General features: G+C 40.5%; 2 protein-coding genes across 7 annotated transcripts in view; one reads left to right on the top strand and one right to left on the bottom strand.

Moving 5' to 3' along the window:
- Positions 1-3,858: 3,858 nt before the first annotated feature.
- LOC107191169 (proline-rich nuclear receptor coactivator 2-like) lies at positions 3,859-8,002 on the bottom strand. Its single transcript, XM_015580139.1, has 2 exons — positions 7,232-8,002; positions 3,859-5,162 (listed from the first exon to the last, which is right to left on the bottom strand). Exon 2 carries the CDS (start codon positions 5,099-5,101, stop codon positions 4,697-4,699), a length of 405 nt encoding a protein of 134 aa, XP_015435625.1. The 5' UTR covers positions 5,102-5,162; positions 7,232-8,002; the 3' UTR covers positions 3,859-4,696.
- A 1,287-nt stretch (positions 8,003-9,289) lies between these two features.
- The window catches only part of LOC107191183 (RING finger protein 44), a 39,173-nt gene continuing 20,847 nt past the window's right edge, over positions 9,290-27,615 (top strand). For 2 of the 6 annotated variants that reach the window (XM_015580160.1, XM_015580155.1), the window contains exon 1: positions 18,751-18,799. Coding sequence is in view for 1 of the 6 variants with exons in the window: in XM_015580161.1 (XP_015435647.1) it covers positions 18,768-18,799 (32 nt within the window). In the remaining 5 variants the exon portion in view is untranslated. Of the gene's footprint in view, positions 9,337-9,406; positions 9,601-18,501; positions 18,800-27,615 lie in introns of those variants that run through there. The other 4 variants (XM_015580157.1, XM_015580159.1, XM_015580156.1 and 1 more) reach the window with 4 other exon arrangements.

Here is a 27,615-nt window from a genome sequence, read left to right as displayed (position 1 = left end):
ACGACCCAAGTCCTCGGTTGGCTCTTATAATTAGAACTACTAGCTATATTACTCATCTTAAAGTCACGAAGGTGGATTGCGACACACACGTTTGATGGACGTACTCGAAAGTTTCTAAATAATACATATATCTAATATATATATATATATATCATTTTGTCCCTGCCCGCGGAAAACATTGCACCCCCGATTTCGTTTACTCGTGTATATACAACGCTTTCGAGCATTCTTTGTTTCTTATTCTCGCGTTCCACGATCACGTGTCGCTCTCTAAACCACTAAAAACTGTATCGATTTAAATTGCCGTACGTAGTAACACACTTGAAGGGCGGGTTGCGATCCCAGTTCCCCGGTAAAATGGTTTTTAGAGACGGTGAGAAACGTCTCTTCTGTTTTGTTTCGTTTGACAATTAATCCCCACGGAGTACATAACGTATATATCTCCATATCTCGTGCCCACCCCCCCCCTCCCAACCCCGAAAGAATTGTTAATTCGTTCTTCGGTACCTTGCACGTTCTTAAATTATCCCATCTTATCATTTACCATATACATATAATATATAATATATATATATGTGTGTGTATATATATATATATGTGTGTGTTGATCAGTTACCAATTAAAAATTAGTAGTACCTATAAGGTCATCATCACAGCTAATTTCTTATCATTCTTTTTCATTTAAACATTATCGATTGGTTGATTATTTCGCTTTGTAATTCGTGCCCATCCTAACGACGCCATGGTTGTTTCGTTAACGTAACCTTTTTTAAACAGCGTCCCCGTACCTCCACCCCCTTCCTATCCTGACACACGCAACGAAAAAGGTCTCTGGCTTAACCTTCGACCGTCTTTTCAAACAATTCTTGCCCCCTCCCCCACACCCCAAAATTTCTTATTTACTTTACACACATACTGACTATTTCTCGCTTCTCCGTGCGAAACTCGAGCAGGTAATACGCGTATTGCTGCAACTTTGAACATTCGAATTATCCCTTTAGGCACACGCAATCTCGATTCGAACGGAACAAAACGCCGTTGCCACACCGAGGACACACACACGCAATCTCTACGCTCTCAATATGTATATATGTACATATACATGATACACGTGCCCCCCCTTCCCCCGTTGGCTTTCGACTTCGTTCGTATGTACACTAATTTTTACAGGACACTTTTTATACACGCGTTCTGTTCAATATTACACCCCCCCACCCATCCCCCTTCCACGTCGTTCTATATATATATACACGATTCGAAAAAAACTGATGCGCGTCTGTGCGATCACCACCACACCTAATCAACGGTTCGCCTCGGCTCCCCTTAATTCACCGATCACCCACAGGACGGCAGTGTGTGTATGTTTTTCTTTTTTTTTGTTTCGTTAATTCGTTTACCTCGCGCCCGATGCTGAGCTTTGGAGAATTATATTCACAAAGGCTCGTACAAAGAATTTTCAAACGATCCCTGGCACGTGTATTTACAATTATCATATTTTAAAGACTAACGGGCGTTCTCACGCGGTTATTCCCCGTGTGGTATGCCTGAAGTATGATCGTTCACTGGACAAATACTGAAGCGCCTGTAGGCGGCCAAATAGAAAGAGGGACACACGCACCATCTGTCACGGACGAAACGCACGAAAAGTATATTACCGAAGAGAAAAGAAAAAAGGAGTGTTATCGATTATCGAGCAGCGTTTCTGGAAAGAATCGCTGAAAAAAAACACGTTACTCGGGATATTTTCCATCTGTAGACGACTCCACCCCCCTACCGTCCAGAGCAGAAACGATTGCGCAATGGTCCCCCGCCCCGTTGACGCCGATGGAACTGTTTACCCTTTCGTAAGATTCGAAAATAAACGCGGAAGCCAACAGAGAAAATCCCCGGGGGGGGGGGGGGTTAAGGTAATACGCATAGAAGTGTTCGAAAGAAATTACGCAAGAATTTAAAACGAAAGAAGGGAAGAAACAAATTAAGAAACGTACGACTATGAATAATCGAATTACGAAAGTGAGAGGAACGAAGACGCGGATGTTTTCTCTTTTTTCAATCCCCCCCACCCCCCTCGATAGAGTTTTGTTCTCCTGATCTTTTGGTGTGAACCGGTGCACGGCACCGACCGCCGATCGTGAAAAAAAAAAGGAGAACAAGAGAGATCGAGGGGCAGAGAGGAAAGATCGTATATGTGTGTGTCTGACAAGAGAACCGGTTGCCGATCGAGAGAAACCAATGGAAACTCTCGTCGGACTTCACATCAGAATTCCTATCGGCTATTTTCACGCGCGCATGGCACGACAACGACGATGACGTGCCGATGGTGGTCAGAGAGATGCTACAGATACACGATTTAAAAATTTCACCTTACAGGACTACAAATACAGAGAAAGTAATCGAAAGTTCGAAATTGCACGTTTTTGCTGTCTTTTTGTTCTTCTCCCTATCTCCTCCCATTCACTCCCACACGCAAACAGACAGACAGACAGGACATTCGCACAACATGCACACGGACGCACACTGGATGAGATCTGCATATCATACACCGACAACTTATCCTCGTAATTCGGCCTACAAACTAACTTACGCGAAAGAAAGAAAATAAGTATTTCTACGGGAAGAATAATACCGACGTAATTTAAAAAAAAAACTATCTGCTTCCGAATAAAACGAAAAAAAAAAATCCAACGTGTATCATGTTAAAACACCGATTCAAAAGTAATTTTGGTCAGTCGATGCGTTCAAATGGGGCTTGTGGTGCTCCGGGTCAAGAGAAAGGAAACGAAAATTTTTTGTGCAAAGAAATTAAACTATCGTTGTCAAGAGTTTAGTTTATAATGTGCACAGTCGAAACTAGGCGCGACATTGTTGGAACGAAAATAAAAAATAAAAATAAAAAGAAAATATACAATTCACTGTCGGCGTTAAACGAACGAGAATTTTCGTGTTCCAAATGTTAGCTACCTGTTCCATTTTGGACTGAACAAAAAACGAGGGGAAAAATTTGTCTGACTTCGCGTTGCTTGTCTAATATCGGATTAGAAAGAACCGTAGACGGTGTTTCCCCTTTCCAATGGAAACCACAAGTCCGTAGGTGAAGAAGAAGAGTCTTAGCGATAGTCTAACGACAAACTCTTTGTTATACCTTAATAGATTATGTAAAAATTAATTTCGAATTTGTCACGTGTAAGAATTCATCATAAAAATCTGTTAATTTAAGCGCAAGTTATTGCTCGATAATGAACTTTTCTGAAAGAAAGAAAAAAAAAAAAGAAATTATTACACATACATCAAACATACATATCAGATCATGTTCTTCATCACTTCATTCGCTCGATCACATATTTCACTCCTTCATCAATGAATTATTCTCGAATTCCAGAGAATTAATCTCATCTGTATACACATAGGAAAACTCGTCATTTATATCTTATCGTATTACTTTGCAGAAGTGTTGCAAAGCTGCGAAGAAAAAAAAAAAGAATAAGAACACCTTCGATAAAATAAGCAAGATAAATAGAAACGAAAAATTTCACTTGGAATCGATCTTGCGAGGACAAGTTGATTATGCCCCTAAGATTCTCAACGAACTTATGGATTACACCAAAAGCACTGAAACCTTAACAGAAACTGAGAACGACAAAATTAATTATCGATTAATAGTCATTAGTCAGAGACATACTGAACTGATACCTAGAGTTTATGCTAAAGAGCAGTAGATGAATATATGCGACACTTAATGTTTACCATCTATGTGTAAGTAATTAAAGTAATTCCTGGCAAATAAAGAAGTGATAGCATAAGTTCTATGACAAAACCATTGTAAAGATTTGTTAGAATTACTTTAGAAAGAATTCCGGACGTAATAGAAAAGAATAAAACCATATCTCAATGTTCGACGGCGCTACGTCGTAGCAATTTTGACCCGTATAAAATAAAAAAAACGAAGAAAAAAAAAGAGAAAACAAAATCGATTATAGCTATTGTCTCTAAAAATAGCTAATGCAGCTTTGCCTGTGTCTTCGTACCATTTCGTCAAACATATAATATTAAGTGTATATATGTGTGTATGTGTATGTGTGGTGTGTATTTTTTTTGTTGTATGTGTATACGTGTAATGCGTCTCTGCAAGTTAATCATATATAATAATAATCTAAAATACATACGTTTATATCCTCATAGACGGCGCATAATAGAATCGTTACAAGTTATCATATACTTGAATCACGGTTCGCGGCGACAGACGCACCTGCGTCAATTATCCCCTTAATGTTTTTTTCTTTCGTATGCTTTGTATAATAGCTTCAAAGAACAAATACAATGGTTCGTTTCTTTGTTTTTCCTTTTTTTTTTTCACTCAGCATCCCATACCGTGAAACCGAAGACACTGGTGCCCTGAACTAGTTGCATGTTTAATATACTCGTATCGTCTTTTGCTTGAAGATTGTGTTATCGCGCGTTTGTTCCTTGTGTTTAAACACTTTATCCTTTTGGTGTGGGGTTTTTTTTTCTTTATGTTGTATGTGTATTCCCGGAACGAGCAGCTTGATATATCACGTACAAGAGAAAAAATACATCCTTAAATCCAATTGGCGAAGGTACGACGACGATTATCGCGGGCCTGTCTCAAATTGTTTTTTGCTTTTTTTTAGGAGCTTGTTGTCACAGTGTGCAACGGTCCTCTGTTGGTCTTTGGGTATCAGGCTTGGACGTTTAATATCATCTTCAGATGATTCGAGATATCGCAACTCCTGTCGGCTTGCTGGCAACTGGTCATCATCAGTCTCGTGGTCCAATGGCTCGGCGGTTTCGGAAGGCTGGCCGGTGACGGTGGCTCGGAAAACTTTGCACCCGCGTAGAAGCTGTTCGTCGGGCTTCCCCGTGGACTGTACTCGTACCGTAGCGGTGAATTTCTTGTGCTCTTGGACGAACAGTGTGGACTGCAGTTCAATCGACCACTAGAATTCCTGCCGTACGATCGTCCGCCGTTGAAGAACGTCGACGACTTGATCGCGCCGGAGCGATGATGGTGCCGCTCGACACCGACGTTCGGTGACCCGTGCCGTTCAACCTTGTTGTTCAGTTTCGGCGCCGAATTCGTCATGGCTTCTCCGTCGTCGTTGATTTCGACCTTCCTTGTCACTCACAAAGTCAACCAACCCGTTCTGCAAAAAACGAATCATTTCGGTCTTAATCTCGTTTGCTTTTAAAAGGCTTCATTAAAACAGAAGTCCGACACCATTTGATAAAAACGATAAGGATCGTCAACGAAGTCAATTCATGTTTCTTATATCAACTTTGTCGCAACGTCGTATCTCGTGCCCAACCGAATTGGAATCACGGGGCCCAGAAATGATAAAAATTCTTTTTTTTTTTTGCGTCAAAGTCAAGAACGAAGTAAAATAAACGATTTTTTCATTGTAAATAAAAATATTTATACCTGCGACTTGTAAAATGGAATAACGTGAGCAAATTGACAAAGTTCAATAGAATCATTGTTTTACCGTTAACGTAGTGAAATCGATAAAAATAAATGTAAATCTTCATGTAGTTTTTGTTTCTAGACATTAGTCTATGAAGGCGTGAATAATGAACCGTATGATAATTGATTAAAGATTTTAGAAACACGAAAAATTTATTTTTGTTGGAACATTTGGCGTAGAAGAGTTGGTTTTTATTAATACTTATGTCCTCTTTAGTACCTAATCTTTTACAAAAACTTGGTTTTCTTCTAACTATGTATTATTATTTGAATGTATAATGAAATCCTGTTGTATTATTTTCGGTATTTTATTCTTGTTCTATTATGTTGATGTGCTATTAACAGCTCTTATAACACAGTATCGAGTGGCGACTTTCTTTACAGACTGCTGCCTACGGTCAACGTCATCACTGTCCATTTCAGGGAAAAAAGTTGCAAAAGTATTATTATATATTTATAATTGCGTGTAATGTTGAATACTTGGAATAAAGTTTCAAAAAATTTATGTCACGTCCGTGTTTACAAAAATTTTACTACGGACAAAGAGTCTAAAACATCTATTTTTAGACGATCAGCCGTTTACGAAAATTTTCATAATTACTTTTAATCGATCGTGTGATAAATTTCAAGTGATTTCACCATATTACCACCTTAAGAATTATTAGACTAAATGATAAAAAACTTTTATTTTTCTGTTGAAAATTCATTTCTATCAGACAGATCTGGTATAGTTTACTGATAAGATTATTTTACTAGATATTGGGTGTTATCATTGAGTGTAATATTTTTCATTAAATCTAAACAGATTAACTGTCACTATTATTTAATCTGTACTTATTAAATTGTTGCCATGTGTAATTTGTGTCTGGACACAATTTAATAAACAGAATTCTTGCAAATACAGTGATAGTCATAAGAAAGTTTAACACAAAAACAAGTTAACATTACAAAACCAAATATAAATTAACAGAAAAACAGACTTTACGATTACAATTGATTTCTAACAAAAATATACATTATGTAAAGTCAAAGCAATAGTACGAGTACATATAAAAATTATAAAGTATATATGTATTTTGTTTACAACCATAAGAATAAACATAAACAATGAATGCACTAAGTATGACTATATATATAGAGAGTATATTGAAACGTAGCCTCTTATACTATTTGTAAACAATTATTTAAATGTTAGTTACCATATGGTAGTCATACTAAATGAACGTTTACTTTCTCCAACTTCAAATATTGCTCACCTAGCTATTAATTGTTGAAAACATAGTTCACTACTTGAAAAAGTAGCTGTTATTCTAAAATATTTAAACACAAGAAATTTCTTTTGGAAGTTTGATCCTCTTCAGAATTGGAAAAGTATTTTAAAAATTCATTGCTCCTGTGTTGGGATCAAATTTTATTTACCAGTAGTGGTATTTTTCTGCAAACCTTACCAAGTAGATTTACTTATAACTTCTATTAACATTATTCGCTATCAGTGTTTGCATTCATGTGGATACTGCATTAGATGTGCTACTAACACAGATATATAAGAATAGTTTTATCAGATCTATTACTTTTACAATGTTATTAGCACAAAACAAACATAATTTTTCATTGTTTATAACGGAAGTATTTCACGACCAACTCAATAAGTACTACATATGTTAAAAATATGAATTTTAAACTTTGTTTTGACCGGCACTGTATAGGAAAACGGTACGTAATTAACCACAGTATATATACAATTAAGCTTACCGTATTATGTTCGCGGGCCACTTTTTAAAGATGAAACGAAAAAGTTATCGGTGGTATTTGTGTTCAGTGATTTTTCTAACTGCGCAATAATCTCGGGATCCAGGGCAAAAGGGTAGGGGGAACGCGGAGGAATAAACTTGGTGGGGTGCCCCCACGAACCTCCTCTGTGAGCGCAATGCTACCTCGCCCCGCTCGTTTCGAGTTCTCTCGCAGTCCTCCCTATTCCTGTTTTTTGCGAATTTGACCACATTCGGTGACCGTTGGCCACCTCTTACACTTTTTTTTTCGCCCCACGAAATGAAAACACACGCGTCGTCTGACTTCTCCCACTTCTTCTCAACGCAGCTGGAGAGGCGCAAGATGGCGGACACGAGTTGTTTGTTTTCGCTGCCTCCACGGACTCCTCACGCAACACGAATCACCGTTCGGCAACGAAGCTTCTCCAATTTTTTCCTTTCACCCACACGCACGCACGCGCACGTACACATATATTCGTAAACGTGAAATTTAACTTTGTATCGTAATATCGCGTACGTGACTGTACATGCACGCGCACTAAACAACGTTCATTCTATATGTATCCTTGGGCAAAAAGCTTATGGTCATTCTCTCTCATGAACAATCTCCGTGGACCTTCGCACCTTTTCGTTTTTCTCTCACTTTAACCTCTTCCTCTTCGCTTCGCCGACTCACACAACGCACTCTCTGAAACCGGATACTGCGATCGAACTCGTAAACTGTGTGCTCCTAAGCACGATCCTTCTCCAACACTGTCTCTTGCCTTTGTGAAGACGCAAGTCTATCTTAAGGGTTATGAACGGTCCCCTCTATTCAGGCTCGGCCAATGATCGACAGCGTTTTCATTCACGTGACCTATTCCGTCCAATCACGGCGCTTCTCTATCGACTATTCTCGGCTCGCTTCGTAGAATTGATTATAACACTTTAAAGATGTGTTGTAAATAAATTTTTGCAATGTCGGATATATCAGAAATTTGTTCAACTTTTTGTTGCTCGATACGCTGATTTACCGTGTTATTCTTGAATGAAATTATTGGAAAAACTGATGTTATGTATAACGATCGGAAGGTGGTGGGAAGCCGATTGGTGGGACGCAGTAAAGCACGACACCTCGTGACACTGGTCCGAATTTAAGAAATGGTTTTACATCCCTTATTGTTTCTTTTCTCGTTTGTAGTCTGCGAATGTTTATGCATGTTTAAATCTTTATATATTAAATGTCGTAACCCAACAATAAACAAAAATTTTATTTACTTTATCGATACGTCTACTAGGTTGGAAACCAATAACCAAACTTTCCATTTCATTGCAATATACATATACATATACGTTCAAAAATATTATAAATGCATTAAATCTGTGACGTATTTATCAGATTGGCTTCGTACAATGTAAATGAAAATATGTACACGTTATATAATGTTTTAATATATCAAATGCGTACGACAGAATACGTAATGGAACAAGAAACATTGTGACATGTATTGATCATGTCATTCAAGTTTGTTTCAGTATATCGAGTTTCGTTATTTAAATTCATATAGTTTCCAAGTCATTCGAATTCTAATTTCGAGAGTCGACACGGGATGACTCGTAAAAAGCAACGATGCAAGAACTAAAGGAGAAGTAGTCTATGGAGACATATGGTGGGGAAAATGACCTGCCTACCATTCTCCCACCGCGACGATCTTTTCAAACTCGTCGAGCTATACATGTGCAGCATACGCTGATGATGGGGAAACATGGTACGAGGTGGAAGCGCTTGAGCATCATCAACAAAGATAAAGAAATACGTTCTTCAATGCAAGATTGGGAAATTCGGTGTGAATTATCGTTTGTTGTTCGAGGAAAGCTTAAACAAGTAAAAATAAATTGAAAGGAAAATATTTCACAAGAAATTAAACATGGTGTCGACATTTTTCTCCGTCGATATCAGTGCAAAACAACGGTGACTATTGCGAGAAGCAAGCAAGTGGTGCCGCCATTAAGCTACGGCGAGATATCCGAAGTTCGCGAGAGGCTTGACGTCAGTAGCCAAGAACGCTGATAATCTTGCGACGCAGATATCGCTACGCGGAATATCAGGTGATATCCTCGGTGGTTTACGGTCGAAATTAATCAGATATATGAACGCATACGGTGGTTTATGGTTTAATATACGGCCTCGAGAATATTTGTAGGCCCACAATGGGCGGGGTCGTGGCTTGGGTCGAGTGAGAGACATGGAGCGACCTCAGTGTTCTCAGTGGTGAGTTGCACGGCCATCGCCGACCGTCGGTTTCGCCTAGCGCAACCAACGTTACTCTGCTATGACATCGCTCTGAAAATCCCAGATTATCCCAGTAAAAGGTAGGAGTTTTCCCACCGAAATTTGGATGCGCGCTATCTGTCTTTCTCTCTTTCTGTCTATCTATTTCTCTATCTCTCTCGCTCGCTCGACCCTGTCTTCATTTCACCCTGACACGGTGTTGAGCTGTCCCTCAACACTTCCACCATCGCTTTTATATACATACGTAGTAGATATCCCAAATGCGTTTTTCTGCTGACTGAACTTGAAATATTTTAATCATGCTACATCGTCGTCCTCGAAAATTTTCGTCTTCCCCACTTCCTTCTGCTTCGTTTTCCTTTCTACCTCCCTTTCTACCTCTCCCACCATTCCATACCTATTTTGCTCACCCTTCGTCTTTGTCCGTTCGGTTCGTCATTCGTACTTATATACTTGGCTTTCATTGTGGTAATTCCCACCTTCGATTTTTAATAAGTGTCTCATCGTAAACAGAGGATGCACAACGTGGCGAAATTCTTCTACGTGCACAGGGATGGTTTATTAGAATATGTTTAATCGCACTGGTGCATGTGCGTTGTACCTTATGGTTTTTATACCGATAACAACGCTGCTGCTCTTTAATTCATCCAGTATGTACATATATACCTTATCCTCTATCCTATTCGCATTGAGGTCCATGTATATAGGCACACATGTATGCGCGTAACATGGGTTTGTTTATATGACTGTTTCATAATGTGTGAGCGTGATTTCAGGAATGAATTGACTACACGGAAAGTAAAACAAAAAGTTTATATACCGAGTGATATGTCATAGTGAATACAGTGACACTTTCTTGTTATCGAAGCATTGCAACTTTCGACCTGGAGAAAAAGCTGTCAGGGTATTTGTCTCACTTCTGTTAATGACTGTATAGTACAAATATGTTATTTCATTTAATATAATTCTAATAATTCAGTAATATACAAAGATGTTATCGTCGAAGATTGTTTATTGTGCCGTCTATTGCTTTTCGTACTTGCCCTTGTTCTTGACATGGAAATGTGTTGTAACAAGCATGTTGTTATTTGGGAACCAGAACATTTTTATTTACGTTAATACAAACAGTGATTTTGAAATTATTTTGGTGTGCTTGATTCGTCTTTGAAAAAATGCTCTATATACTATATTGTATACAAAGCATCGTAGCAAAAGTTATATGATTTTAAGGTTAGGAGGAGTACATGTCACCATTATTTTTCATAGATTGCTTATGTACTTAGCTGGGAAGGTATTTTGAAATTTTTTAAACGTACACTGTATATTTTTTACGTAAAACAAATGAATGGAACATATTCTATTGTTTTGCTTTAAAAGGAAATTACTTTGAACTGTTACTACGCATATACAGATCTCAGCGCTGCGGAAACAGGGTGTTTACAAATTGTAACATTAAAACTTCGTTCTCGTAGTCTCGCAGGAACAAGTCGTAGGCAACAATCGCGATCTCCTTACCGTTCTATCAAGTCCGCACTCATAAATGCATAGAATTTTTCAAAAGTGGTTGTAGGACGCCTAGCTCATGCATAAAAGTTCATACGCCACCGCATAATACTAACAGGAATCCTTTATTTATAACTATAATGTTTGATTCACCATTGAACGTAATTGTATTAGATGTATCAATAAAAAGTCCACCATTTTTTATCAAATCTATATGCACTTACAAGAAAATCAGTGATCTATTCTGTTGTTACGATATCAGTCACTTTTCTTCAACACTTGATACCATATTATGTTCAGAAAATGGAGGGGACCTATTTGAATTTTATTTTTTCCTAACATTGATACATCTAATATTTTTATGCAGAATGAATAATTATGTTTATGCGTCATAGATAGATTATATAGTATAGTTTCTTTTCAAATACAAGCGGAAGATTTTATTGCGTGAACCGTTCGCTCCTACGAAGCCATCATTCCCTATAACCTCGAGCTCAACCCCAACGGTGGTGGTTGGAGCCTCTAAGTATCGGATAAAAGTTTCGTGAAAAATAGGTTCTCATCGCCGATGGAGCTGGGAAAAGTTAAATTAGAAAATTACATCCGCGACAGTCAGCATCGTCTCATCGTCTTGTGCATATCCTACGAAACGTGAACCACGATCAAGTGACTCCGCGTCTACCACTTAACGTAGTAATAATAATTTGAAAAGAATTATTAATGATTTGCTTCGGGAGAGAGAATCAGTTTTCTCAGTGTTCTATCTCTCAAAAGGCTGGTTACAATACACACCAGCCACGCAGTATTTCGATTCGATAGGTGAAAGGATCAAGAAGCCTGCAAAAAAAGAATGATTAATGCTAAACCAAACAGGGGTGCAATTTTACTCGAATAATAGGCGACGAATAGAAAACATTGTATGCATCAAATTTTATCCCGATGAATTCCGTTTTACGAGATTTTCTCCTCAGAAATAGCCTGTACAAGTTAACCCATGATTTGGGGATCAATGAAATGGAATTTTGGCCCAGGTTTTACGTGATTGTGAAGCGTTGTGGAGCGAGACCCGCAGTATGGGAACCGCATCGACGATAACGCGGGCGTCATGGCATTAGAGCCACAACGTTCTCTCGGGTTCTCGTGTCAACACATTCCCGACGCCCACGACGAGTGACGCATGCGCCCTAAGCGCCTTGTCGCTCTACCTCCTTCTTGCTCCTTCGGTCAACCCTCAATCCCTCTCCTCTTCTCTTTCGCTGATTCACTTGCCACTGTTCTCTCCTCGTTTCTCTCTCCCTCTCTTTCTCTTTGAGCGTCCACACAAAGGCTCCCTTCTATTCCTTGGATACGCCCCTGGCTTTTGTACGAAGCACCCTTCTCGCCAGCCCAGGCCTCTGGAAATGTCTAATTCTTACGAAGGGTGCATAGACAATGCAGATCGTTAAAATAATTTCTGACTTCACAGGATTTCCTCCTTGTACAACAAGGAACCTTCGAAAAGTTTGAAAATTCACCAGTGTTTCATGCACCTCCATTTCCAAAGACGACCGTCACGGGTTCAGATCCATGGATCGTGACGGCCCTGGCCGGTAAACCTAATCGTTCACCCTCCCCTCCATCGCTGAACGTAGCTGGGAGTCCCCTCCTCTTCCGCTCCCACTGCACACACCAATTTTCCAATTGATAAGGGTGCACAGTTGATACAGACTAACCCTATCCTTCCATCCTCTCTCTCTCTCTCTCTTGCTGTCACTCCGTCTTTGTCCCCGGGCCCCTCTTTTCTCCACTGTTAAAGTTAACATCGATAATGTCGGTTTGTTTTTCGAAAGCATGTCGAGAGCCCCAAGCCGCGCACCGTAGCGGTTTGCAGTTTCGAATGGAAACATTCTGCCCGAGGAGAGCGTGAGAACTTCTGTCGGGATATTTATGAAGTAGCGTTTTTTCTTTCTCTTTTTCTCTCTTCTCTCCCTCTCCATTTTCTCATTTTCGAGGGGAGGCTACTTCTTTCTCCTCTCCTTTCCTGTCGTCGATATCGGGAAACCCGAGAGAGAAAAGTTTCGCTCGATGTTCGGTATCGAGCGGAGATCCGGATAAACGAAAGGAGGGGAAACTTGTTCCTAGCGAGGCAGCCGGAGCCGTACGTTACGTAAAATTAACAATCATGTTCCGAAACTCACTTTCCCGTCTGGGATTTCGGGAGAGGGAAGCGGATGGCATGAGAACGTTCTGCGAGTCTGCGAGTCGACGTCGGGACGCCTCGAGAAACGAAACCCCGGGCCACGCAATGCCTGTCCTTTGACTCGCGATGGAAGTCTTCGGGACGAGCTAGTTCTTTTTCTTTTCTTTTTTTCTTTTACTGAAACCCGACGCAAAATGTAGTCGACGATGAACATGATATTATAATATTCAGCCGTGAATTCTTCGTTATTTTGTTATGTTCCTTTTTTGGAATTAAAAGTCAATGGGGATATCTCAGTTTTCCTAGATTTTCGAGTCGAGCAACCTTGTAACTGCTAAACTGCAGATGTTTATGCAATGTGTGAATACATTTCAGACCCTGGAAATCATTTGATTAATCTGTAGACAACTTGACAATTTTATGATTCCATTTGTATTAGTTTGTTTACAATATTTACAGGGGCCATAAATGTATAAAATCGGTCGTTTAATAATTACATACAAATTAGTTTTCTAGTAGATTTTGAGTGACCCGTTAACCGATCATTGTCCATGACAGCGTGTAACATTGAGGATAGCTTGTGCTACCTTAACCTCCTGCCAATGCCGGGTCACTTTTGACTCGTTGTGTCCTAAATATACGCATGATAGACACGCTGTAGAATGCAAGAAAATTTATTTAATACCTTTATGTTAGCAATATTTTATGTACATTGTGCATAAAAATAAAATAAAAAGTAAAATGTTTATGCTTTTCAGACATATTCAATTTTTCCACGTGTTAAAGCTATTACGTAATGTTACGTACTGACGGTTTAGATCTGGTTTCCAAAATATATATATATATATATATCGCACCCCTGCAAGAAAATTGTCACAAGTTGAAAACATGTAACTTTTGAGGACAGCGAAAAGAAACTGATTCATTCACGTAGCACTTCATATATTAAACAAAGTGACACTAGGGGTCCACATAATGTAACATTTTTCTGAATGATGGAACTACGTATTGGAAGACATTTTATGCAATGAAATGAAAATAGACAATTTTTTACTTGTGACACTTTTCTCGCCAGGATGCGATATATATATAATGAAAATTTTGGAGTGGGTCATAATCGGCCCTGTGTTGGCCTAAATGCGTTGTTATTAGGTGGTCGATTGTTGGTTATTACGAGGATCAGGTTAGTTCTCCAAATGTAGTACATTATTTTCCCCAAGGAAATCGGAAAGCCATTTCCAATTAGAATGATCCGGCTAGATTACAAAAAAAAGAATGAATTACTCATTGATACAACTAACGGACATAAAGTTCAGCAGCGATCGCATAAGTCCAGCGGTTCGTATATACCAGCCAGTAAAGAGACAGAATCCCTCGGCTCTTATAAAACACTTATGTAGAATAAGTTGAGCTTTGACTCGATGCGTGACGTGTATGACAGCTGTGTGCAGCGACGTTGCCACGTGTGTCGACTTTGGCTTGACCAAAGTGGCCAACTTTGCTGGCCAAGCCACGTGCATTCTGATTTTTCTCACCATTAGCCGCGTATTATTGTTATAATATACAAACCGTCATCGCGACGGTGCGCTTTTGCCTCAAAGGTGTCGCTCCGATTAAACGTCGTTGCGCGCAACTTCTTCGATATTGTGCAAGCATCGTGCGATCTGAGTATAACGTGACAATGCTCCGAGCAGCACGAGCTTCATCCGTCCGTTCGTCCCTTTGCACGCCCGCCTCGTGATACGACGGAATGAAACACCGCCACGAAGAGAACAAACTATCCAGACACTTCGCCCGTGTCGAATTTCGAAGGGTCTTGCTTACGTGTACTCATACGTTCCCATCCGAAGCCCCCGGGTATTATTATTAGGTCCAGTTAATAAGTTCGTTCGCCTCCCGACAACGTATATACGTCTACGGTTAGATCGAGGATTCGCAAGAACCGACCAGCCGCCATCTTGGATTGCTTTGCGTTTAATCGACGAAAAAAAAAGAAACTATGGTCTGATCTAACAATCACTAAGAACATTCGGAGTTGCAATTTCTGTATCAGATGTGTTGGTAATTTAGAAATGAATTAAACACTTTATAAAGCTTCATCAAACATAATTGTAGCTCTTGCACACACGTTCACTTCCGCCATTTTGTTTGGGCAACGGTGCCTCACAGATGAAGGTTAGGTTACCAACATTTCTGGTAGATACAGTGTACTTACCTCGTTGATATGACATTAAAAGATATAAGATAGAGATAGTAGTCACTATAAAGAATACTAAAAATGTGAGCATACTTCGTTAGAATGTCTGAAAATGTAAATATGGTAGAATTATAGCCGGCACACATGTATGACGATGGTCTTTCAGCTGTCGCTGGTAGCAAGCACGTTAAATTGTCCATGTTTACGTGATATCTGTTTTACGGTCACCGTGAGTAATGTACGCTCTTGAAGTTTCGTTCCCGTATTTTCGAAACACCCGGTATGGGGCGAGTGACCGTTCCGTGCTTCACGAGGGAGGGTATCCAACCTCGTGGAAAATGCTTCGTTCCACGTCGAAGTACCAGAACTTTGGTCTGTTTACTTACTCGCTCAGGGCTGTGCCAGCGGGGACCTAGTATGATCTTCAAGAACTGCGTGGGTGCGGCCTTTCCCCGGTCTCGAAAGAAGGGGGACCGGATTCTCTCGCCCCTCTCGCCCTCTATCTCTTTCTGTCTCTCTTTCTTTCTCTCTTACTGTCTCTTCCATTCTCGTTCGTTCGTTCGTTCGCTCGCTCGCTCGCTCAGTAGGTCCTACCTTTTTTTTTTTTATTTGAAGGTCCCTTCATGCTCGCGGCTTTAGCATCAGCACTCCCTCGCTTTAGGGTCGCCCCTATCTTCCTTCCTCTCGGCTACCCTTCACGATATTAAACCCTGTAGGACCCAGGGGTGTATGTATTTGGTTGGTGCAAACGAAACATTATTTTTCCCCAACAAACTGACAGATCACAACTATTCGTCCATATTATTATTCTTTTTTTTTCACGGTTTTTATTGGTAGAAAGTTAGCGGCATCTTTTGATGGTACCTTCGTAACGCCCCTCTGCCACGAAAAACTTACAGTGCAAACAATGGTTTGTATTTTAAAACCGAGATTAAAAGAGAGTAAACCGGATGCACGATACACTTTATGATCCGAGTCATTATCTTTTTTGTATTGTTAGTGCTCGAGGCATGTGGTTTCACGATATTTCAACTTAAAATACTGAAGCAATGGGTAGTAATGGTTAAACAATTGTAATGCATAAAAAAGAAAGATACGTTTTTACGTATTCGAATCTCTTGTAGTAAATATCGAATGGAAAATTTACTATCGTTTCAACTGGAGTAGTTCAGAATAAACGTCAATATGAAACCACTGTACGCTGTTTCTATTCGTTAACTGTCAATGGAATAAAATGGTGCCTATCCCAGTTGTTGACAAGGGGTTGATAAGAGTCAGCGTTATCCTTCTCTTTTTTTTGCGTTTAACTATCTGTGTGTTTATGGACAAAGGGGATTGTAATATTAAACACTGATAGAGATATCGTTCGATTTACTATCTGCGAAGGTTACGAGATCGTCTAGAAGTGTTCAGGGATTATGTTGTAAAGTACAACTGTTTCCTTTTGTAATAACTGACAGAAAATTATAGCTCCTGATGGTAATACCGCGTTATGTTAAACAATTATTTATAGATCGGTGGGAAGACAAAATGCGGTTATTGAGGTTCCTGTCCCACTCGAGTCATTAAAATTGATCCCGATTCAACGGAAGATATCGAAAAACTGTATATCGCAGTTACGAAACAGACGTGACACGTTCTGTTCAGTATCTCGCTATGTCCATTTTTCCTGTAGCAAAGAAACGTCATTTTTAATCGGAGGGAAAGTGAACAAGGTGTTTCAAATTGTAAATTTCATACCACGTAACCTATGCACTCCCCAATGTACATAATAATACCGAATGAAGTCGACTGTAAAAGTACAGAAGTATTAATACATAGACAACGTTTGATCGACGTCATGATACACTGTTATGTGGATTACTCTCTAGTGGAGAATCAAAAATACATTGTCTCTACTGTCTTGATGTATTTTTAGAAATGAATGTTCGCCCACATTAGACCGAGATGAGTAGAATTTGCATGCAAATAGGGAATAGCAAATGGAAATAGTTAAAAATTTTATTACAATAGTAACTGAGAAATAGGAACAATGTACTCGTGATCGGAGTGGAATTGGAAAAGGTTTCGCGAAATTCATCTTTTTATTAATTTTCTGTGGTTTTGGTCGTTTTTAAACGTTATTGGACAAATAATATATTTTATAAATAGTAAAAGACGTGTTTTTACGTTAAAGATCACGTTTCAATAGTCTCCCTTCAAGTCCTCTAGCACCACACGAACGCTGTATATTCGTTACTCAACATTTAAAATCAACTATTATGCCCGTAAAACGAATAAGAGACGTATAAATAGTACGTGACTAACGGAATATCGGTCAGTGTTTTATTAGAGTTCGGAAAGAGCGGACAATGTATTTTTACGAGTCAATTAAACTGCGTTGCACAATGAAATCTTTCAGAATGACTGGTTTTTGCTTCCTCACGTCGATTCGTTAAGGTTACGCTTTTTTTCTTTATCAATCGATGATCAACTTCATTTCAGCATGATTAAATACTGATATTGAGACTGAGTTTCCTCGGAATTTTATAAAGTCGAATTACATAATGAATTAAGAACTGAACTAGAATAAGGAAGATTCACGCGAAAACATCTATAAAAGAATATGAATAAATATATAAACAGAACATAGTTGAACACAGAATTTTAAAGACAACTTATTGGAATCAAGGTGAAACTTTACTACACCCTTTACTCACAATAGTTTAGCATTACCTGCAATATTTTCTATATCCAAACATCTATACCAAATGTGAAGAGGATTTAACGTAACAAAAAACATATTTACTACATCTCTTTTTTGTTCTATCTGGCTATGTATGAATGTATACCATTCGATAGCTATTAATGGAAGATTTTATATTTTTAGAAATGTGTCCGTTGTTTCCGCAAAAATGTTAAGCTTCCAGCATTGGGGGAAGTTCCCCTACGTATCGACCTATCCGTGGCGTAGGCGGCGCAGGGCTCCGTAATCTCATACTACGTTCCTGTGAGGGCTCTCCCCTCCACCGGAGCCACTTCACCCCCCACCACGCGGCCACCTCCCCTTCCAGTCTAGCGTACCGCGTTTCGTCTCAGTCTGTCGCGCGCCGCCATCGGGTGAGGTTCTGTGCCCTCGTGTGTATTGCACACGCGGTGGTGGTGTTCTTTCACGTACGCTCGTGGTGTCCGTCGTGCCGACGAGCGGACGCGCGTGTGTGTGGTGTGTGTGTGTGTGCTCTGTGCGCGCGTGCGTGCGTACGTACATGCGTGTGCCTTCCACGGTGTCACAGTGTGGTACGTGCGTCTGATACTATCCCACATCGTGGCCCTTTGCTTTCAACCGTTTGTGCACACACACAGAGACACGGTGTGTGACATCGAGGGGCATGACAGCGACGCGGGAGTGTTACCCCACACGGTAGGAAAAACTTCCTTCTGTCATACCTTTTTTTTTCTTTATTCTTGCGCCGTGGCGTATATACCTTATTAACATTAGCGTGGGGGAGGGGGGCAGAAAAGCCACTAACGAACGAGACGACGTAGTAGCCGTGTGTTGGACCGTGTTTCGAGAGAGAACGGGCACATTTGGCCACGAATGTTTTGCCCGAATCGATACGCCCTCCGGCGGGCATTTCGTATCGTGCGAAATTTACACCGGAAATGCTTGTCTTCGCGTAAATATACTTAAAGATAACGATATACTGAAACGGTCTACCCAGTGGGGCCATAAAGAAAAAAAGGCGTTAAGCTCCGACGATGAAAATCGAGAGTCGTAAAAGTAGGGGGAACCGACACCTTGTCTCTTAGTTTCCGGTTCAGACGAATTCTGAAAATGTTTGAAACGCTGAGAACGGTACACTGGCATCGAGGATCTTAGCGGGGCTGTGCTCACAAAAGGAGCTTTTACTTCTGACCCTACTGGGTTTAGTATACCTCACTGTATCGTTACTTCCAGGTATATACACCGGAAATGCTCGTCTTCGCATACGTACAGACGGTGGAAACTATATAGTATGGTTATAAAGTAGTCCCTTGACAAGCCGAGCCTATTAATGCCTCTATACATTATTCTGTTGTAGAACACCTCAAAAAGATAATATGTACCGGTAACTAACGACCATTTTTTTGTCCGTGGAAGTATACGGTTTATCTAGCATTTGCAATACGAGAGTTTATTTCTGTACTTAAATAGTCAGTGACGTTGAAACGGCTAGAGGAAAACGCATGAATTTGAAATTGAGTTCGAACAGTTTGTACGCCCCCGAATGACGTCCAAGAAATTTTTATCTAGCTAGCTTTTTGTTTTTCTCCCAACGCCCCAAAAAACTTTGCGATTCACGAGTATTTTCGCTCGTCAGTTATCGTTGCGTTCTATTCGTTCCACCAGGAGTACACGAACTCGAAACAGTTTGAACAATGAACATCGCCGCTAGAATCTGATAGGCAGTATACGCATATTCTCATTTTCTACGGTTATCTACCGATCGTTTCGCTCTCGGGTTCTCCTGTGTTTCGCCAGTTCGATGCTTCTCCCCGACTCATGCTCGTCACGCGTTCGGAACTCACGGAACAAACAGAGCTTCTCGCTAGGGGAAATCGTGTGCCTTGGTTCTATCGATAACTCGCACGGATACGTTATTGCGAGAGAGACCCCCTCTCGTATTTTTCTCTGTCAATGTCTGCCTGCTGCTGCTGTTGCCAGCGAATGTCTCGTCGGCTGTCCAAGGTCTTGTGCCTTGCGCTACGATAAAAACGGCACAGAGAGGCATCGATTCGAAAGAAACACGCCGTGTGTAAAGCTGACGTTGCCCGCGATACGTAGTTTGGTCTTTTTCTTTATAAACCGGGCGCGTTCGATGTCAAAATTTTTCCTGCGACGTAGTGCCTACATCTCACAAGTCACGCAGGGAACTCGCATACGCAGGGAACGTACACGGAATAGAGGAACTACACGTCTGTGTGTAAGTAACGTACCATATTTGAACGAGACAGGTTCTAATGTGTTAGATTATTGCCAGTGACGTCGTACAGTTTGTGTGTACATTTTATTCTTCGCGATCTTTTCTCTGGGACACACTGTTCGTTGTATCAAGTGTATTGACTTACGTATTCGAATAGTTTTTTTTTGTGCGTGTGTTCGACGATCAGCGTAGTACCGCTAGTGAACTTAGGCGCTATCGAACGGACGCGTGTGTGAAATATCAGCTAATATTTGTGATTCTGGCGCGATTTAAATTTCATTCGTTGTCCGGTTGACCTGACACATCGTTCTACCCGTGGAAGGAAAGATAGTCCTGTTAGGAAGCCGTTTGACACGGTATTTGCTATTCCTGTTTCCGCCGATAATGAAGCAAGAAATCGAACCGATGCACACTCGAGGTCTTATAAACGAATACATTGAGTAGAACGAAAAATCCATACCGACAAGAACACATACAAAAACTCTCCCTACACCTGAGCCTTTCAGGAACTATACTGATCATTAGACTGTTGATGTTTATGCATTTGTAGCAAATTTTCATGTGCAAAAGGTAGGTAAATAAAGATAACAATGAAACTTGATGATATTTACATATTATTATCAATGGAATAAGACATCTAGTGCAGGAAACGAAATTCTGTCTCATTTTTACGTTCACAAATTAATGCCTGAAATTGTTATTTTCCATAAGGATCCACAGTCTACCGATCACACATCCCCACGGTAATAACTACCAAAAACTAATAACATTTGACACATTTCACCATTGAATTTGAACTTCTCGATGACGAAACAAACAAAAATTATTCATTTGAAATACTCCGAGATAAATATGTTAAAGATGTTGATCACTCTCAGATAGGGTAAACGGATAGAAGTGTATCATACATAATCGAAAGATCTGTAAAACTATTTTAAAGTGGATGTGTACTTTTCTTTATCCGCTGTACACTTTTGCTCGATAATTCAGACTTAAAAATCGCTTCCTGCGAACATTTACCATAACCTTCTTTATATGCACGACGAAAAACATGCGTCACTAATTAGACCATCGATGAAAATTTAGCGCACGACTGTTGTCTCATGCGAAAGAGACTGAATAATGTAATTTTTGTCGTATACAGGTCTCTCTGGTCGGAGGACACATTTAAAAGACGCAAGGTGTGCGTACAGACGTGTCCCACTGTCCTCTCCGTCCTTATTCTTTTTTCTCTCCCTCGTTTCCCTTCCGCGGTTTCTCTTTCTCTTTGCTTTGTCAGACGGTTCCTACCCGGCGATCCATGGTTCGCCCATCCGGCCATCCAACGAGAGAAATGCGATACTGTCGCGATAAACAATGTGCTTCTTCTTTCTCGTAACGTCTCCTCCTCCTCTGTTTCACGCGTTGTCACGTTCACGGAATTTTTTTAGTTCTTCGCCTCCCTCCTCCGTTCTCGTAGAGTACCGAGATCAGAAGATTGCGTGGTTGATCTTAGCTTCAGGATCCTCGCTTTTGAGTATCGATTTATTTCGCGAGCATTACGCAAGGAGATTCAAGTACAAAAAGAATTGTCATTTAATATTTACATTTCAAATTTGCACCGTTGGAGTTGCGAAATTACAGGTTTAATATCGAGTAATTTGTAAGGAATTGGGATATGAAATATTAATTCATTTAGAGTTCAGTTTTACAATAAATACTCCGAAGGTAACTGTGCTGCACATCACTGTTATTATTCTTACGATTTTTGAACTGTAGCGTGTGCTTAGGTCTTGTAGAATAGGGTCTACGGTGTTATACGCAATTTTTGGTCAATGACGCTCCTAAATAATTTGTCGAAATTTTTCATGCCTGTTCCGTATCACCTAGTAAGCATTTGTAGTATGGGCTGAAATAATCAGAGGCTCGTGAGGTAATGGAATTTAGTTGTGTTGAATTGGAGGTGCCCCCTGGTAATTAAATTTTGGAGCGCAGTAAAGTTGAGGTTCACTGGCTTGATTGAGTTACTTATAATACTGGTTAATTCGACTACCGATGATGTATCAAGTCGGTCGAAATATAATACTCAAATAGTTGCACCGAATAGACAATGCACCATTCAAATAATAAACTGTACTGAGAATATTACTTTGGTATTAAATCGTTGTTCACGGTGCACGTTGAATACTATGTAGTTCTGGTAGTAATATTCGAGTATTTAAACGTTCGAAGTGCTGCTCGAGTACTCATCAGTGCTTAGAATATTTAGACATGGGGTAATGTCCTTTACTATAGTGGTAGTACAGAAACTTTAAGCACTCATATTTGCCTTAACATATTTATTTATTTTTCCTTACGAACCTTTTAGCATACAATACGTTTACATTAACGTTCGTCGTTACTCGCGACAATGGCTCCCCGATTACGACGAAGATAAGCTTCTACTGAAAAAGAAGTCTACTCTAGCCATATACAGGGTGGTTTATAAATTCACCAGATCAAGAATTCTACGGTTATTCGACCCATCTAACGACATTATTGTCGAGTAACAAAAAACCCAACCTCCTGTCGACAAAACCGAACATACACTTCCTCCTTCCAGCCTCAAAGTCAGTGAATACTTAAGAACCTTTAATCTTTTAAACGCATCCGTCTTAAAAACCGGTAAATTGTTGGCAGCTTAACGTTCGATGGCCCCAGTGTACATACACACTTTACACGCACACATACCCAGGCTTTGACAAGGTTTTATAAAAAGAGAACTGTCCATGTTCCGATCGTGGACTTCCCCCGCGAGCAGCAGCAGCCTACATCGAGACCCAGCTTCCATCAGACCCATTCTCCGCAATAATACGATCCCCTATTAGAGCCAGTTTAGCAATTACGCCCGGACAAGTATCGTCGATACATATTTCGTTACAGCTGCTAGCGTAGCGGGCGTGCACACCTTCTCAGAGTAGATACAGATGCAGTAAGAGTCAAAATCAAGTACAGTAAATACTCGATAAGTGTTCGATGACTCCCCGACACTCGCAACGAGAGATCGTCCAGGTGTAACGCTGCTTTCCTGATGAGGTTTAGCACATACGGCCATTTGTTTATGAAGTATTTAATGTTCCCGAGGAGCCATCGAACACTCATCGAGGATTGACTGTATAAACCTTATAAAGGTGAGGTTCTTGTAATAGTTCTGGAGCATTTCACCATTGTAAGATCATGGTAGTGTAATAACAGTTGGAAATTATTTCCATGACATTTTCGGGATGAATAGGCGGTTAAAGAAATTCGAAACTATATCCACAGAATTTTTGTAAATCAGTTGATCATGGTGAATGTACTATTATGGGTTTGGGACAGCATGGAAATCTCTGGTGTAGAACCAGTTGATTTTTATTCATGGTACTATGGACAAATTTGGATGTTCAAATATTTTCAAATCAAAATGTACAGCAGAGGTGGTTCAAAAATTGTTTCCTAGAGAACTACCTTCAGTCGGTTAGATCCCACTTCCACAATCAGCAGATCTGAATGTACTAGATCAATGGTTCCCAAAGTGTGGGTCCCCAAGTATGGTATCCAAGAATAGCTGCGAGGGGCCACGAAAGGTGTTACAAAATAAAACAAAGAAGCCTTATTAACATACATTTATTTTGCATTTAGAAAACAAAAACATTAACATTAGTTACGACCATCTGGAAGGTCGCAAGCAAAAATCCCAAAGACTTTGGGAACCACTCTAATAGAGTATCTATGTTAAATATTACGATTCTAAAAATGAATATACCCTGCACACATTCTATGTCTACACTCACTTTTGACTCTCACAGCATATACCTCTGAGATGTCGTATTCTTTCCGTAAAACGCGATGGGAATCGAAAGCATTTTCTTTATCGATCGACGGACATGGATGTGGTATACAGTTCACGCATTCTCGGTTTCGAAACGAGAGAGGCGGCCAACCAACCAACCAGCCGCCAGTCTCAGAATATATCCTCGACGGTGGTGGTAGAAACCTGGTGTTTGTGTGTGTGTACCGTCTGGCTGGTGAGAACGCGGCTTGTTGCGAGGGACAGAGAGGCAGGTGGTGGCCGAAGAAAGGAGGCGGCAGGTCCACCTGGGTTTTTCAGGAAGTGGTGGACATCCACAGAGGAACGGTAACTACGGGCTCCGTGAGTAGTGTCCATAGTTGGAAGGGTCCTGTGTCTGTCTGCCTGAGTTGTGTGCGATTCGACGCTGTGTATACACGTCTTTCCTTCACGGAACGCCATCAAACGGACGTCCTCGACTTTCTGACCTAGCCCAGACCTAACCTCTCCTCCCACCATCGAGGAACTTTTTCACCGTCCCTGTTTTTCGGGTCGTGTCCCCTTCGAACACAAGGAATTTCCTTGAACACGGTCGTTGGTCAAATATGATTGGGTGGAGGGGGTACAACGTGGGCCGTGACGGGCTTATTTTCGTTTTACAAGCGGGTCTCATCCGTGAAAGTGGCGCGCGCGATCGCGCTGACTCTCCGTTGAGACGTTTCCCGAACATTTGAAATACACTAGCAGAATTTTGAGGCGAACAAAAACTCGTTTCGTCGAAACAGGTATATATATTTTTATACCGTCGTTTGAGCAATAAATAGGGCCCCTGTAGGTGTGTGCTTGACACTGATGTGTATGTATATGTATACCTGGGGGCCTGTGGTAAAACTCCTGGGCCCCAGCGATTTATGTATTTATTGATCCCGAATAGGAATTAGAAATAAATAGGAAGATTTACGGGTTGAGAAGTGTATATGCACGGAAGACCCTGGGTTATAGGATAGATATGCTCCAATAAATCCTTGCCGTTCGAGATAGCGGGATGGTCAGGTATAAAAGGCAAGAATATTTTTCCAGCCGTGGCTGCGCTCGGCCGTCACGTTTCCACCTCTCCTGTACGGGGGTGTAAAAGGGGTTAGGTGTTGGTTCACTTGGGTGGAGGGGTAAGTTAAGGACAACGGTAAACATTGACGAATTTTCGATGCCATCGAAATCTGTTGATAATGGTCATTTATCCCGACCTGAATGCGCAGAATATGACGGGAATGAATATTTTAATGCTTTCAATGTCACCCACGTTGGGGTTACTTTTAGTTCAGGACTAGGATTTGAAATTTTTAGTTCAAGACTGGGATTTAAAATTTTTAGTCTGAGACTGGGATTTACATCTGAAAGAGTTAATAAACATTTATATTGAACATCTTAAAGCTCTGGACACCGATGATAAATTTCTGTTGGATTTCGAATTTTATAAAATAATCGAGCCTCAGTCCGTAGATCAGTTGTAAGAGTATAAATAGATTTGCATTCGATCGACAGGAAGTCTCTCGAGTGTCCTGCCAGCAGGACATCTGAGCTCACCGAATGCAGATGCTTCGAAATTTCGGAATATTCTCGTGTTTCTGGTTTTACTTATCGTCTCGAGATCGTATTGCCAGATCCGGCGTAAGAGCGATTGTCTTTTGTCGAAGCATCACGCTCGAAAATAAGTAGGCATATTTCCATTGCAAAGGGGGAGGAGAACCGTACCCTCGACGCTCTCTGAAGTTCACTGTCGTGTTCTCAGCATCTCTTTATGCAAGTTCGTCAAGACTCTCTGTCTTTCTCTCTGCGTCACTCCCGAGGCTGCTGTTGTGTTCCCAATGGTACTTGCAGTTTATTTATATCGTACCCGATGTCTCGCGTTGTTGCCACGCATAAAAATTCACGAAGTGTTTACGTTAATCTGCAATCCCCTCCCCCCATTCGAACACGCTAGCGTACCCAAAGTATCTGGTGACACTTGGCCCGATCTGATCGAAAGCCTTTTATCGTCACTTATAATCCGAACATCTTTAAATCGACGCTATTGACACGATGGAAGAACCATAATACATTAATTTAATAGTTGTAGAAGTGGATTTTTAACCGATAAATCACGCACGATCGCAATGTCATGCCGACTGTGGAGGATATAAACATTGTACCTGTTCTATGTTATACTATAAGAAACTAGATTTTATTGTAGAATTTATAATGCAATTAAGAATGGAATTAAGTACTTGTGTACACCACACGAAGTAAACATTAACATTGTTAACCACAATGTTTGACGTTTGTTTATACACTCCAAACTAGTTCTCTGTTTTTTCCAGTAGAGGGCAGGTCAATTTCTTCAGATCGCGAATAATCTCTGGGATTTATTCATACTGTTAAAACTGTTCAGAAGTTTTTGATACAGTCCACCCATTTGCTTCATCTATCGGCTGATGATCGTGGTCTTCAGGGGTACATCGAGCTTCGGAAAGCTTTCCCTGAAGAGTTTTTCCGAGTGTGCCCTTTAATTTTGTCCGTGTGGGTACACCTTCCCCTGGCCGGTCGCAACTGCTTGGTAGCAGGGCTGATTCATAAATCGGACTTTCTTCGCCGCTTTCCACAAGAGCTAGGCCGAGCCTTTCGGGCTGTTTGACTACTTGCCGATCCCCAGGCTAGACGGAGGCGCAATTCATCACCTTTGCCCTATTCGTAACAACAATGGGGACTTATTAAGCGCCTTGTAACCCTCTGTCCAGGAGGTCTCTACTTATTATTGTTATATACTATTTATTAGAATCAGTTACTCGCCTTATTCCGTTGAATAGTTTGAAACATTCCCCGAAGGGACCCTGCTTAGCTCTTTCAGAGGACATATAATGACTCCTAACATCGTTCAATGATTTCTCTGTAACTATGGAAAATTACTCGTAATGGCGTCATTTTTAAATCGCTAACTCAGACCTTTTTAATCGCTGTATCTTGTAATCGAACGAAAATTGGACATGCAGGTTCTTAATTTCAAAAGAAGTTTTCCTGAAATATGCAGAAATTGTTGGATACTCGTAGGGCCAATTCTGATTTTTAATAATGTCTCGTCGATCAGAAAATTCGACTTGGCAATCGAACGTGAAGCCTTGATAGCTCGTCCCATTGCGTTTCTGTGTTTATCGCGTTATTGACGAATGTAGTATCGTATCGCCGTGAAGCGATGATGCGGACATTTCTTGGCGGTGTGGATAGATTAACCTCTCAACGTAAACGTTCGACTTCGATACTAGCCGACACACAATCGGGTGTTTTTCGATCTGTGCTCGAACTTCGTTTTCAAACACGATACACAAACATACACAACGCTGCATAAGTATTCGTATTTTTCTTACACCTTCGTGGGAAAAACACGGATATAATAACAAGACAATCTTTTAACTCCAGCTATTGCTATTGTTTGCATTTCACACGACATCGTAC

Source organism: Dufourea novaeangliae, unplaced genomic scaffold (assembly GCF_001272555.1).
Source record: "Dufourea novaeangliae isolate 0120121106 unplaced genomic scaffold, ASM127255v1 scaffold241, whole genome shotgun sequence".
In the NCBI taxonomy this organism is placed as follows: domain Eukaryota; kingdom Metazoa; phylum Arthropoda; class Insecta; order Hymenoptera; family Halictidae; genus Dufourea; species Dufourea novaeangliae.
This window is presented reverse-complemented; position numbering and strand designations above follow the sequence as displayed.

Coding starts and splice junctions, on each gene's coding strand:
- LOC107191169 (XM_015580139.1), bottom strand. CDS start 5,101: ATGACGAATTCGGCGCCGAAACTGAACAACAAGGTTGAACGGCACGGG.